Source organism: Episyrphus balteatus, chromosome 2, assembly GCF_945859705.1.
Source record: "Episyrphus balteatus chromosome 2, idEpiBalt1.1, whole genome shotgun sequence".
Taxonomy (NCBI): domain Eukaryota; kingdom Metazoa; phylum Arthropoda; class Insecta; order Diptera; family Syrphidae; genus Episyrphus; species Episyrphus balteatus.
Window position 1 is genome coordinate 54361754 of NC_079135.1, and position 15664 is coordinate 54377417.

General features: G+C 33.3%; 2 protein-coding genes across 2 annotated transcripts; one reads left to right on the forward strand and one right to left on the reverse strand.

Annotated features, from left to right (window-relative positions):
• Positions 1-4889: 4889 nt before the first annotated feature.
• Positions 4890-6791, reverse strand: LOC129910981 (splicing factor 3A subunit 3). Its single transcript, XM_055988600.1, has 4 exons — positions 6530-6791; positions 6421-6468; positions 5143-6361; positions 4890-5068 (listed from the first exon to the last, which is right to left on the reverse strand). The coding sequence occupies exons 1-4, from the start codon at positions 6623-6625 to the stop codon at positions 4935-4937; spliced, it is 1497 nt and encodes a 498-aa protein (XP_055844575.1). The 5' UTR covers positions 6626-6791; the 3' UTR covers positions 4890-4934.
• Positions 6792-11789: 4998 nt separating this feature from the next.
• On the forward strand, positions 11790-14174 carry LOC129910977 (protein inturned). Its single transcript, XM_055988592.1, has one exon. It carries the CDS (start codon positions 11891-11893, stop codon positions 14147-14149), a length of 2259 nt encoding a protein of 752 aa, XP_055844567.1. The 5' UTR covers positions 11790-11890; the 3' UTR covers positions 14150-14174.
• Positions 14175-15664: the final 1490 nt, after the last annotated feature.

Below are 15664 nucleotides of genomic sequence, written 5' to 3' on the forward strand. Positions count from 1 at the left end.
TGAATTTCGAAGCAAAAAAGGTAAAATACATCACACTTTTGAAAAAAAAAAAATGAAAAATTACTTCAATTTCAATGGTTTTTTTTTATTAAAACTGAATTTTTGCATTGAAATAATTAACTTTCTCAAAGACTGTGGTAAATAGGAACTTTAATTTTTTGCTATTTAACTTTCAACAGTAAGGGTTATTAAATGAATAAAAAATAATTTTATGTTTAGATGTTGAACTTTAAAAAAAAAATAAGTTCCATTTTTTTTCAAAACTTTTATTAAAAAAAGTTCTTCGAAAATGAAATACTTTTTAATTTTTTTCATAAACCGTAATAATACATATTGACATTTCCTTTTATAATTTGAAATCATAATAAATGCGGCCAAAAAAATTTGAAAATAAATGCATTTTATATTACGACCAAGTTTAAAAACGACATGTTAAAATTTTTTCAATAATTTTTTTTTTTTCAAAAATCTGAGTTCAATTACCATTCTTTCAAAAGCCGTTCATTCAATTAACTTAATTTTAATTTTACATATATGACTAAGCTTCTAGCTTTTAAAAATGTATATTGTAGGTCTTGTGTTCAAATATTTTTTTTTGTGTTTGAAGTCAATTAATAAGAAAATTGCATCTATCGCTTGAACTATGGAAGATTGTCTCTCACTCCGATATATTTTTTTTCCTTGAATTTCCTAGACAATCTTTTGGCATCAATTAATTTATGAAATTTAAGAAATATTTTTGAAAAAAATTTGTTTTTGTTCACAAAAAAACTTCAATTAAATTTAAAAAATCAAAACGGCAACACCGGCAATTTTTAATCTATAGACTTTAAAGTATTTTTAATTACCGACGTTTGAAAAAAAAGATCATCAAAATCTAAGCTGTTCGGCCGGGTTCCCTAATATTGCCAATTTTTGAGCTTTAGTTACTCCACTATAAATAGAAAACACAATTTTTAGTCTTTTGATTGTAATTTTTTTAATAGAATATTGGGCTCATCAATATCATAAAATTTCAGCAGAAAGAACTGTCTTGTCAGTCATGTCGCGATACTAAAGTCGAAACTCAGGAGTTCATCAAAATTTCACCAACGAGTGTACAGTCGTCGGCATAATTATTTTGACTGATTTTCAATTCTCGATCTGATAAGAATAATTTCTATCTCTGAAATAAGTTTGTAGTTAACTCCGGTGTACCTCAAGGCAGTCATTTGGGACCACTATTATTTATCTTATTCATAAATGACCTTCCATCTTTTTTAAAAAAAACTCTTCTTTATTAGCTGCGTTCCTTTGGAAATATTTATCTACTTTTTAGTACTTAAAACTACTTTGAACTACTTTTGCTATACTGAAAAAGGAGTTCAAAGCAGCTTTAAGTACTAAAAAGTAGATAAATATTTCCAAAGGAACGCAGCTATTAATGTACGCTGACGATGTTAAAATATTTCGGAAAATAAATTCATTGAATGATTGTAATCTTCTTCAAAATGACCTACTTTGTTTTTGGGAATGGTGCAATAACAAGCGTTTATTTTTAAATGTTGACAAATGCAAGACAATGCGTTTCACACGAAAGCATGATCTCATTGTTTTTGATTATATGTTAAACTCCTCTAGTTTACTCGTCCAATCCAACTTTTCCGATCTTGGTATAATCCTAGATTCAAAGTTGTCATTTACTGATCACTACGATTCTACGATTCAATAATCAAATAGAATTGAAAGTGATAAAAAAAGAAATTCATAAAGTTTTACCTTCGATTTCTTCCTAGGTCAAATTAAATTGAATGGCCATCCTACCCTCAGAACCCAATTCTCTTGAATATCCCATCCCTTTCTGCTCATAGAGAGTTTTAAAAGCTTTGCTTCAGCGTTGGATTAATGAATGGATCTATTTCCTCCTTCTTAGTTTTGGGTGGTTTGAACTTTAACGCGGCCCGTGTCGGGTTAAGAACTAGGTTGCCAATATGTCCCAGTTTTAGCAGATCGAACTATGGTTCTAACAGTCCGATTAATCAGTTAAGCAATAAATACTATATCTTAATTGACTCTGTTAACGTAAATATTAAATCAAAACAGTTTAAAATTAGATTTTTCGTTAATTTTGCAAATTAGAAATTTAATTCTACATATTATCTTTTTTTTATATATACATTTATTTTTTATATTAGTTATTTATACATACACTCCTGCTCAAATTTAACGCACATCATATTTATTTTACAGAAAATTCCTACTATTACTTTGTCTCACAGTATCGTGGTTATTTTCTCAAATAAGACAGGAGTGATCTTAAATTGAAGGTATGGAGTAAAATGTTTGTGGGGAAGATTTGGAGAGATATGCTGAAGTCTATCTGTCAACCCGCTAACCTTTTAGAGATGAGTCATAAATTTTCATGAAGTAAACTCTGCTTTACAACACCTACGGAGTTAGTGAGCTCTCCTAGACCTACTTTAAATACCCAAAAATACTTGACTGATATCCTCGAACACCATGCGGTTCCAATCACCCCTAGATTTGGTCCACAGTTCAGTCTGATGCACGATAATGCATGCTAGAGTGGTTTGAAAATATCTTGAAGATTAAAATATGCCACCCTTGAATTGACCACACAGATATTCGGATTTGAATTCAATAGAACATGTCTAGGAAATGTTGAAAAAAGTGCATTTGAGGCCGAAATCCACCTCCAAGCATTCTTGATCCACAGAAAATTGGAGTGAAAGAAAAGTTACAATAAAACCTTCAAATGTTAATTCGTGGAATGAATAGATGACTCCAAGTTGTCATAAGCGCTAGAGGAGACAATGCCAAGTATTGAATAAAATTATTGGAAAGAACTGTCACGTGCTTCCATTTTTTAAAATTTTTTTTCTTAAAAAACAAAAATTATTTTAATATCAGTTTTCAGACCTTAAATTGCTAAATTTGGTTCATCTTTTTTTTGGTTGATAATACTGTTGCAGTTTAGCATTTTTCTGACTTGCTTAATAATAACCAAACACAAAAAAATACAACAAATAATTTAAAAGCCATTTTAAATAAGATGTAGGGGTATGACTAAAGAAGAAAAAAGTGTGCGTTAATTTTGAGCAGGAGTGTATTTATAATTACCTGTAACGTTAGGTTTTTAACGTGCTCAATAAATAAAATCAAATCAAAACGGTTAAACTTTACATAGGTAAAGTTGATGGTTATTTATTAAGTATATTATGGTGAATCTCATGGTGGTCAAAGTAATGTCGTTTTCTATTGACTTTTGAGATTTTTGTATAAAAATCTCAGATTTTCCACTGCAAATAGAATATGAAATCTGGTTTTGTAATTGTGTACAAAATCTGTGCGTATAAAAAAAATAAAACAACAAGAAATGTTCAGACAAATGTCAAACAGAGGAGTGTGTGTGAAATTGCGTGTGTTTGTATGCGTGAATCTTGATAAAAATCCAGATTCCAGATTTCTGATTTTCAGATTCATTTTTTTGTCATTTTTTTGAATCTCAAGACGCAAATAGATCATGCTTCTTTTTTGCGAATTTCATAGTTTTCAAGAGGTTAACTAGTCCTTGGATAAGTACCAAAATTGTGTTTCCTAAGTCTTCTGGGAATCTTTGCTTTCTGATGAGGAATTCTTCCCTAGGGATTTCATTTCCAGCTCCATCTTTTTTTTGTGTAATTTTTTGTTTTGTACAGATTCATGGCTGATTCTACTCAGTCCTCGTACTCTTGTGTTTCTTTATTAGCTAAGACATAATTTGACGCAAACAAATCAGGTTCTCCATTGATTTGTTTAACAGGTAACGGGAATTTTAACTTGTAATAATAAATGCCCTAATTTCAATATTTATTTGCGAAATGTTTTCAATTTTTTTTTATGAGTATGAGCCTTAACATGTTCAACAGTTGGATACATGCTTAAAATAAGCAAAGTGTATTACTTTACCTTACCAAAATTGAAAAAGAATTCTGGTCAAAATACTTTTGCAACTCAAAAAATAGCACTTCTAATACAAAAAAAGCTGCCTGAACGCCAAATTTCACTCATATGGCTTACTTTGACCACCATGAGATTCACCATAACATACTTAATAAATATAACCATCAACTTTACCTATGTAAAGTTTAACCGTTAGAAATTATTCTTATCAGATCAAGAATTGAAAATCAGTCAAAATAATTATGCCGACGACTGTATGTATATGTGTATGTAAAGCTATGCAATCCATTTGCCCGATTTGTTGTTCCATAAATAGCCCTAAACTATGTAAATACTTTATAATTTAATGAAATAAATTATAAATAAACCCAAGCATTTAGCTCGCTTTATCTACAATCGGCCCTATCATGAATTCCATTCGTATCGGAAATATTCTATTCTATATTCACAAAATCCGATCGTAGTGACAATTTGTATGGGATTTTCCATAACGAACGGAGTCCTTGATTGTTTTTTCGGGAATAGTAGCAAAATTCCAATAAAAATGGAATTCGTGATAATGCCGAATAACATTGATGGGTTCAGTAAATTCTAAATTTGAACTAAATGTGACACCAAAGTTTTTAAAACTAAATGTGTTGCAATATTTAATAATCAAAATTATTAATGACTCGTTTTTTCACACCAAACAAAAGTTGTTTGTTGAATGATACTGTCATGGTCAGACTTGATTTAGTTATTTGGTGAGAAATTTTGAGAAATTAGCCTAGATATAGCCCTGTAAGCATCAAATTGATACTCAAAATATTATTTGAATATTCTTTGAAATATTTGGACGTAACTGCATTTAAGTAAAAATTATCTTTGAATCATTAAACATAAAGAAAAAAAAAAATAAACCAAAATTACTGTACTGTAACACATACTACAAATTTGTATACCAAACATTCATTAAATCGATTGTACAATTTTATTATAAGATCAATTACATTTTATAGCAATCCTTGTCGTTTCAAGTCCTCATACGTCTTCCTGTTAACCACATTTCCCAACGAATCTTCAAATTCTTCCTCTTGATCCGCAATCCATCTTTCGCTTTGTTTTTGCGACTTAAGTTTCTCCCACACTATAAAAAGAGATATAATTAATAAAATCAAAATAAAATAAACATATTTATCTCCTAAAAAAATGAAAACTCACATGTAATAGCATCCTCGATTTGTGTAACATTCGCAAAATGAGCAGTATTTGGTATTCCCAAACATCGCATTCCATGAGCATGTCTCCATTCAGCAAAATGTCGCTGGAAAGCTTTCGGCCCTTTGTATGTAAAATTGCCACAAATCTCGCAATTGTAATTTATATTCAGACCATGCAGTTTATAAAGCCAATAAGGGATCGGTTTGCCATCCCATCCTAATGGCAAATTCTTCGGGTTATATGGAACGTCATCAGCGTCTTCTTCATCGTTCTCGCTTTCGCTAGCTTCAGCATCACTATCATCTCTCTCACCACCAGTACGCGCTTGTTTTCTCTGCACATTCTCCTTGGTGGCACTCCTCTGCTCAGACACAAACTCAACGCAACGATACAACATCGCCTCAAGCAAAGCAATCTCCTTTTGACGTGCTTGCTCTCGAGCGCTAAACTTTCCACTAGTCTTCTTGGCTATAAGTGACGCATCAAGATGGGTTTTACCTTTGGTCGAAAATAATCGTTGTGCCCGTTCCTCCAAAGTGCCTCCGCACTTCAGGTCAAGAGCCATCAAAGCTGACTTGAGACGATCAAGACCCAACGAAGCCAACTCCTCCCAACTAGAAAATGCAGAAAGGTCCAAATGAGCACCAGTGTTTGCCAACACAGACTCAGTTTCTTTGGGCCAACCTGGAAACGTACCATTGGCCCATTGCTTCTGAAACTCAGCATCAAGTTTCGCTAATTCTGCATCAATATCTAGCAATGGCTTGATTCGAACTATGTAGCCATATAAATAATCATTCAAAGCTTCCAAATACTTTTTATAATCCATGTTTTTGCGTTCTTTGGGAATGTCAAAGACATGATCAAAAGTCATGAGATAGGTGATGTAATCAACTTTCTCGATTCCACGGATATTCAAATAGGTTTCGTAGCATTCGTTCAAATCGAGGTAACGACCGCCGCCTTCCTCGTCAGTGAACTCGACTAGACCACTCATTTCATCATTGTTGCTGTATGACTTTGTGAGTTCATCGAACTCGATTGATAGTGGAACACTGATTTCGTTGGGGTGCTTTTTGTAGAATTCTTTAATTTGTTTTAATCGCGCATAGAATTCATTGAATTCGTTTGGACCAGACAAAGCTTGTACTTCGGCTTTGCGCTCATTGTCCTTGTCTTCGTAGAGTTCTTTCAACTTGTGTGTTGCGTTGTGATGAAGCTGTAAGTATACATTATTAGTTTGGATTATGCTTTCCGAGGTTATTTTATTTAACTCACATCCAATAAATACTTTAAACGATGTTCGGAGTAGATCTTTTCTTTTTCCTGTTGATAAAGTAAATAGTTTAAGTTGTTTTAGTTTTTTTTTTTAAGTGCATGAACTTACTCCAGGTTTCCTGTTTGCATATTCATCTACCATTAATTTAATGAGCCGCTCACGTTCTTCATGATAACGACGTTGTTGTTCTAAAATTGTTTCCATGTTACAATTATTTGTTGATTGAACAAAAAAAGTCGCAAAAAATTAACAAAATTATCCGGTGAGTTTTCAATATAAACGTTTACTATTTATTTGCTCATTTCTTTACTGTATCAGGATGTTTCTTTTAAGATTAACAAACCAAACATCACATAAAACATAAAAATGATGAAGAAACATTTAACTTTCCAGGCGATATCAAAAACCATCCAGTGAAGAAATGGGAAATTAAATGTAATTGGGATGTTTTTTTTTCAGATTTACTCGCAGCGACTTTTTTTTACGTTGGGTGCAGCGAGCGATGCCAACTGAGGCATAATTATGCCTTTTAGGCATAATTTTATTAGCTTAGGCATTGAGGCTTATTTTTTGACAAAAAGGCATAATTTTTTCATTCCACTCTTGATTTATGTTTTATAAATTTCTTATAATTTTTTGAATATTTTGATAAAAAAAAACTTAAAATTAATATATGTATTACATATATTTTAACTATAAGTTGTTCGAAATTTTATTTACAGAATTCGTTTTTACCATTTAACTCTGGGTAGTGTTTAATTTTTCGAAGAATTTTGTGCATACTTATCAATTTTACTAGAAAAGAATACGCAAAAAGCTATTTTGTTGCTATAAAAAGGTCTAAAACGCTTGCAAATATGCTATTATTTCTTATTGGTGAAAAAAAAACTGGTCGCTAATTTCTAAATTGTAAGAAAATTTCTAAGAAATATAAATTGAGGCATAATTTATTTGAAAAGGCATAATTTTTTTTCAAGTGAGGGATAATTTTGAGTGAATGGGTTGGCAACGCTGGTTGGGTGCCCCAATAAGAGCGCATTTATTAAATATTCTTGTTCTTGTATCGTTGTAAAAGTGCAAAAGTGTAAATGTAAATGTAATAAATTTTCATTTTCCTTTTTCTTATTTTCTTTCTTTTTTCTGGCTATTTCCCTTCAAGCAAGAAAACTGAGTACAACAAAGAAACTCCGACCTCAGACCGCGAAAATCGGGCTTGCACTCACACACTTGCAACTTTTTGTGTATGAACACAAAAGTCGAGAATCGTGGTGAAAAAGTGCGAAAAGGAAAATTGACGAAGGAAAGACAAAGGGAACAGAAAAACAAAGCGTCAACTTCATTTTATTTTTATTCTTGCAGTGTTTGTGGCGTGTCGTGTCTCGCCTTGTTTAATATTAAATTACTATATATAATATGGGATCATTTTAAGCCAAAAAAAGAATTCATCGATAAAATATGGGTGAGTGTGCTCGCGCAGTGATTTTTTAAATAATAGCCGTTTTTTATTTTGACCAATGATCTGTATAGATCAGCGAACAATAATAAAACAATCTGGATCATTACAAAATTTGTTTTCTCTGTTGTGGTAGTTGATATGCAGTTACTGTCAAAAAAAAAATAAAAAAAAAAAACAAAACAAAAAAACATGGAGATGATTGCAGATGTGAGTTTATTTAACAAATACATTAGCCAATTGTCTTTTATTATTTTATATTTTAGTTTTTTTTTGAAAGCGATGAGGAATCCTATCAAAGTTCATCAGAATTTTCAATATTTGAAGAGAGCAGAGATTTCAAGCATACAACCATCATAGATTTTGAAGACACAATTGCTGGCTACAGTGATTGTGATTTCAAAAGGCACTTCCGACTCCAGCGAACAACAGCCCAAGTACTTATAGGTATTCAATTATAGATATAAAAGATCCTGTAGAAGTTTGATTTAATATGTATGTACAATTTTCTAGACCGCTATGTACTGTCTGAAAGGTTTAATACAACAATCCGGAGAGGACTGCCAAAAACTTCAGCCGAAAAAGAAATTTACATCTTTTTATGGTACATGGCTAATACCAATACATTTAGGGAAATATCGAATTTGTTTGGTATGTCAATATCTACGGCATGGAGTGTGATTAACAGAGTGTCTGAATGGCTGATTTCCATCGGCCATGAATATGTTAGTTGGCCAAATACATATGAGGCATTACAGAACGCAAGGTTAATGGAAGAAAAAACAAGGATTCCCGGAATCCTTGGATGCATCGATGGCTCTCACATTAAGATCCGAGCTCCAGTTGCCGATAAGGAGAGCTATTTCAACAGAAAGCTAATCATTTTGTGTTTTTCTTAGGAAATCTTCTTCGGCAGCCTGACGCAACCAGCACCGCCGCCTTCGGACCAGTTTCTGAGTCCGACCTCGGTCCGAATCCGCTCTGCCTCAGGCTGAGCTGAGTCCGACTTCGGCTCAGAAACGGGTCCTAGGGCAGCTCAAATTAGTATGGAAATTATAATCACCGCGAAGCCGATTGCATATGTATTGGTGAGGGGGAAATTCACCACTCCGAGAAAATGGAGCCCGAAGCGGAGCGGAAAACGGAATGGAAAAAAAATGGCGCTTGACATTTAGAAGCATTTGCAAACAAAACAGAACACGAATTATTTTCTTTTTCTTAAATTTTTTTATTGTTTTTTTTTTTTTTTTTAACACAAAATTTTATTTTATTGTATTCGTTGATACAGCGGCTGGAGAATTTGCATCATTGAAGAATATTGTAGCTGTTGTGCGTTGTGGGAAGTTTAGGTTAAGCCTGGTACGCTGCTCGCGCTAAATTTTAGCTACCATACAAATTATCGAAAAATTTTATCTGAGCTAAAATGGATCCCATACAAATTATCGATAACTTGTATGGGAATTTTATCTTGGCTAAAATTTAGCGCGAGCAGCGTACCAGGCTTTAGGGTGAAAACTCGCAGCTAGCGTCTCATTATTGAACTCCTTGAAAAACAACAAAATGATAAATTATTAATTATAAAACCGCAGAAGCACGTTAAGCAATTCATACCTTTTTTTAAATAAAATTTTCCATATTAATAAAACAATGTATTTAGCTTTAGAACGTGGTACGACGTACGACCCGACCACCGACGAGATACTGCAACAAACGACAATTAATAACAAAATGACGCATTATACCTTGTCTTTCCTACGTTCGTTTTCCTTTTCTCACTTATTCACCACGATTCTCCTTCGACTTTATGTTCATACACAAAAAGTTGCAAGTGTGTGAGTGCAACCCCGTTTTTCGCGTTCTGAGGTCGGAGTGTTTTTGCTGAGCTCCTTTTTTTTGCTTGAAGGGCACCCTTCAAGCAAACAGGTCCGACCTCGGTCCGAATCCGCTCCGCCTGAGGCGGAGCTGAGTCCGACTTCGGATCAGAAACTGGTCCGAAGGCGGCTCAAATTAGTATGGAAATTATAATCACCGCGAAGTCGATTGCATATGTGTTGGTGTGGTGAAAATCTCCATTCCGAGAAAACGGAGCCGAAGGCGGACCTGAGCCGGAGCAGCGAAAACCTACCAGAAAGAGGAATAAGAAAGGGATGACATTTCGCATTTGCGACCAAAGAAAGAACAAGATTTATTTTTTTTTCACTGAAACTGTTTTATTTTTTATTTTATTTTGGCAAACGAAATTTTCACAATAATTACAATATAAAATACAATACATTTTTTTTCATTTTATTTCATTTGATGCTGCTGCTGTTGTTGGTGTTTTTTTAGATACCCAATCGCATGTTTCACCTTCTAGATTTTTCTTCATCATTAGAGATTACATCTACAACACAAGAAGAAACAACATTTTAACCCAAACACTTTGAGCGATATATAAAACATACCTTTTTTGTTTTCCATATTGTTTATAATTTAATAAAATTGTTTATAATTAATAAACTAACATTATACAAACAACGACACGAGACAAACAAAAAATAACAAAATGACGCTTTGGCTCTTGTTGGCCTTGTCTTTCTTTTCCTTTTCTCATTTTTCACCACGATTCTCGTTCGACTTTGTGTTCATACACAAAAAGTTGCAAGTGTGTGAGTGCAAGCCCGATTTTCGCGGTCTGAGGTCGGAGTTTCTTTGTTGAACTCAGTTTTCTTGCTTGAAGGGCACCCTTCAAGCAAACAGGTCCGACCTCGGTCCGAATCCGCTCCGCCTGAGGCGGAGCTGAGTCCGACTTCGGATCAGAAACTGGTCCGAAGGCGGCTCAAATTAGTATGGAAATTATAATCACCGCGAAGTCGATTGCATATGTATTGGTGTGGTGAAAATCTTCATTCCGAGAAAATGGAGCCGAAGGCGGACCTGAGGCGGAGCAGCGAAAACCTACCAGAAAGAGGAATAAAAAAGGGATGACGTTTCGCATTTGCGACCAAAAAAAGAACTAGATTTTTTTTTTCACTGAAACTGTTTTTTTTTATTTAATTTTGGCAAACGAAATTTTCACAATATATACAATATAAAATAGAATACATTTTTTCATTTTATTTTATTTGTTGTTGCTGCTGTTGTTGGTGTTTCTTTAGATGCCCAATCGCATGTTTCACCTTCTGCCTTTTTCTTCATAATTAGAGATTACATCTACAACACAAACAGAAACACATCATTTTAATCCAAACACTTTGAGCGATATATACAACATACCTTTTTTTGTTTCCATATTGTTAATAGTTTAATATAATTGTTTATAATTACACTTATATTTTATTAACAACGACACGTGACACGACGCGACTAAACACTTCAACAAAAAATAACAAAATGACGCTTTTGCTCTTGTTGGCTATGTCTGTCTACTTTTTTTTCCTTTTCTCAGTTTTCACCACGATTCTCTTAGACTTTGTGTTCATACACAAAAAGTTGCAAGTGTGTGAGTGCAACCCCGCTTTTCTCGGTCGGTGGTCGGACTATCTTTTCTGGACTCCGTTTTCTTGCTTGAAGGGCATACAGGAACAACTGTCACTGAAACAATTGGGCTTTTAAGCCAAACGTCAGTGTCGAAGAAAAAATAAAAAAAAAACAGAAAAAAAACTTTTGACATTTCAATTCTGAGGAAAAGTGGCGTGTATTATGCATGTACGCTTTTGTTTTCCTCAGAATTGACTTGATTTGATTGGATGGTTTTTTCTTGTACTTCTTTAATAAACATAGACAGATTGCTTTTAATTAAAAGCCCAATCGTCGAATGTAAATCCACTAGCAAGTTGTCACCAAATGGGGCTTATGCAAGTTTTGACGCTACCAATGTGAACGCCTTCAATTCGTACCATTGAACGCGTTCGTTGCATATTTTTGACATTTCGGTATTAAACAAAAAAAAATATTTTCTTTTTTAATAACTTTTTATTTTTGTTAAATTCCCCCAAAAATCTTAATTATTATATAATTTTAACTTTATTACAAAAATGCAAAAAATAAAAAAAGTCGAAAACAAATCACTTTCGGATTCTTCATGTTCAGCTGACTCTTATAACCACAACACAAATAACAAGAAAAATTGGAAACTTGCCATTGCTCAAGATGGTGAATTATTTTTTATCAAACGATCCAAAAAGTCTTCATTATCCACCGGCCTCACTCAAACCAACAACTCATCCAATCATAACAAAAACATACCTCTAAACTCGTTGAAACTATCAACAATTAAAAATGCTGATATCAACAAAGAACTCTATTTAATAGTTAGTTCAATGGATCGCTACAGATTCGGTCGACGATCTTCGATTATCGAATCTATGCTAGGTTTTGGTGTAGTTCCATTCAGTGATAATTTTGAATGCCTAATGGTTGCCAATATTATTGATAACTCTATTAAACTCGAGTATCCTTATATTCAACAAGGCGATTGGTTCAAGTCCATGGATAACATTGAAGTGCGAACAGAAAATATTGATAAACTCCTTTTACAATATACCAGAGCTACCAAGGTCAAATTAACTTTCAAGAGTTCACAAGCCGTCAATACAGACCCCGTGGAGGAAAACTGCGAAATTGGTGACATACAAAGCTTTGACGAGTTTGCACTCAATTATAAGCAAACATTTGAAAGTAGACACTCATCCGACAACCAGGATCCAGTATTCTTAACATTAATAATCAGTCGGGAATATTTTCAATCCGAAAATAACGAATGTCTCTTCTACTATCCTTTTCTATCCAATAACTTTCTCTATACGGCTAAGGGTAGCTTTCTAACATTAGATTCTCTTATTACTAACGATCTTAGGTCAAAGGCTATACAAAGTACTATCACAGTTAATCATACTAAGTACTATATAACTTATGGTCACTTAAATGATACGCTTGTTGTTTGCGCATTTGCATCAACTTATCAGAACAAACAACAAACAAAATCAAACTCTGATGATTTTATAAACTGTTTAAAGTTTAACATTTCAGACTATCAGAGTTTGGAAGCGAGGCAATTCTTGTGTCATGTCTGTGATGTTTTTAAAAACAACATCATCAGACAGAGACAGAACACTGCTACGACTTTGAGTTTTGGTGTTTTTGCTGGTTCATCTTTGGGTATATCACTGCCTAAAGAAGCTCAGCTTCGAATATGTGATGCTCTGAGTGAATTTGAATCTATGGACCACAAAAAGTGGAATGAAACACACAAGACTTCTTCTGATCTTATTGTTTGTGGTACAGCGTTGTATTACAATAAATTTCTTCTTTCATCAAATTTGCAAGTTGACTTACGAACGTCTATTGAATGCTATTTACGTGTTAAAGGTATCACTTTATTCGAAAATATGAAGGAAATGTATATTTGGGAGGAAATACAAAGTTATGTAGAAAGTAAGCATTATTTGGCAATATGCCTGCGTAACGATCTTATGTTGGTGGCGGTTTTGATAAGTCCTCACCAGCAAGTTACAAATTTAAAAATATCTTGCATTCCTTATATGGAGGAAATAGCTAATACGGTTGAGTATCTTCTCTCATCAGGCATAGATTGCATATCGCAATTTTGGATTGATTCGGCGAAGCGGCCTTCTATGAAGAAGATCACTCAATCCTCAGCAATGCGTAAATTTACAATTCAAAAGGATATTTCATTGGATTGTATCGAAGGTAATAATGTGATAGTTCAAGAGTCTCCACCACATAGTCTTTTGATGGGTGGTCAGCCTGAGGAAGGGTATCGGCGTAATTTTGAATCAGAAAGTGTTTCTGATGGGTTTAGTGATTTCAAAGAATACAATAAAGATTGTGAGTATATTGAACCTTTGTTGAATGAGGTTAAAAATATTATGCCAATGAATTGGACTGCAGGTTGGTCGAATGATTTTAAGTTTTTCGTTTATTGGAATTGTTCGGATGCTATAGTAACGAGTTCGTTAAAACCCACGTGCTCGGAAATGCATTTGAGTGTGTTGAAAGATAATATTGTCAATATTCACAATATAATCAATGGTAATTCGAATTGCAAGAGAAAACTTAAAGACAATGCAACATGGAATAGAAATGTTGTGTTGAGAGAACATGGCGTTTCAGTTAAATTGAAAAATAATGATTCGGAAGAATGCGAGTCTCTATTCATAATTGGTCGATTGTTTGCATTTCCTTTGAAAGAAATCTATGTTTGTTTTGGTTCGAATTACTCACAAAATCTTGTAGAATTAGCATTTCGAATGTCTTTACTGAATGTTGGTTAGGTTTAGGTTGTATATATTTTATTTTCAGTTTTTTTTTTTTAATTTCATACGTGTATTGACTGAATTCTAACCGTCCTTTAAATTTAAATTTTATAAAATGTTTATTAAACCTGTGTTATCTTTAAGAGCCAAAATAAAGTATTTTTTGCTTAAAACGAAGTAATGTAAATAAAAATAATTTATCTTTAAACTTTGTCTTTATTATTCATGAATGTAATCTAGTCATTATTTCTTTAGGATAAGGTCTGTAGGCATTTCTATTTCAGACCAACAAAGTTTACCACAATGTGATATAGTCTAAGGGGCGTTGAACAATAGTGATTCAGTACTCATCCATTTAATTTGTTTACAATTTCTTGCACCGGGCTCTAACTTCATTTATATCATGGAAAATAGAAAGTTGATACTTAGCCACTTTCGTGCAATTTGTATGAGTTGTTTGTTTAAACTGTATTAAAAGTACATACTAAAATGTTTGTACATTAAAAAATAACTCTTTTAGAAGACTTTTTTTAAATTTAGCTTAGAACGCAGCTGAGGCGAAACGAACATTAATACCTGAGCTGTGACATACTTTACAAAAGTAATTTTTTTTATTTCTTTTTAGCGCTATTTGCTTTTGGAAAAAACTACATAAATTGTTTTTTAGACCAAAAAATAAGCATTCTACATCATTAGTTTTAATTTTGTTGTCGGAAAAAATGTTACAAAATGAGTTTGAAAATGTTCACTTTTTGCAAAAAGTGGCCGTTGTAGTTATAGCTGAAGAATGCAAATTTTCGATGCAAAAACTTTAAAACAAACGACCATTTATTTTTTGGGTACTACTGAAAGTATGTACCTTTGTATTTTTGAAGTTTTAATGATAAGCAGCTCTATCGTCGAATCTGTTCGGAGAAATCTCCGATCATAAAAATATAAAGATCGGATGCTTTATTTGGTTCATGGTATCCGAATCGGGACAAAACATTAGTCACATTCAGAAGCATGAATTGTAGAAACTACTTTTTGCACTATTTATTGGGCCCTAAATAATTAGGTGCCTTTTGAACCTAAAGTGGCCAGTGAGGAGACCAGTAATTATCCTGCTTAGACTGATACAGGATTTGAAAATTGAAACGCCATTGGTTTTAGTTCTCGAGATGCATTTTAGCTTGTCTCATTTTTGGTAGTTTTGCTCAGTCTTGGCCTCTTCGTCTTTTTTTATTTTATTTTTAATAACGCTTTCTCCAATCCGCAAAATGGTTCGGCGTTCGGGTCTCATTACTTCCGTTTTTGCTAAAGAGTCCGCCTCCATTATATAGAGGACAGTGGCGTATCCAGAAAAAAATTTGGGGAGGGCTGAAAAATTTTCAAACATTTTTGATAAGGTAAATGTACTACAAATTTGTCTCTTTTTTTATTCATCTTTGATCGAGAGAAAAGCGTTGTGCTGCGGTACTGAAAGTCGAATAGTAGCATTTTACTGCTCCCGACAACTTCGTACTACTGTCTCCTTTCACACTCAAAGTAGCT

Excerpts from the sequence above, each read along its gene's own strand:
- LOC129910981 (XM_055988600.1), bottom strand. The coding sequence starts at position 6,625 with ATGGAAACAATTTTAGAACAACAACGTCGTTATCATGAAGAACGTGAG. Across the intron at positions 6,469-6,529 it reads ATGCAAACAGGAAACCTGGA|GAAAAAGAAAAGATCTACTC; the intron begins GTAAGTTCATGC and ends CTTTATCAACAG. Across the intron at positions 6,362-6,420 it reads GTTTAAAGTATTTATTGGAT|CTTCATCACAACGCAACACA; the intron begins GTGAGTTAAATA and ends GTATACTTACAG.
- LOC129910977 (XM_055988592.1), top strand. The coding sequence starts at position 11,891 with ATGCAAAAAATAAAAAAAGTCGAAAACAAATCACTTTCGGATTCTTCA.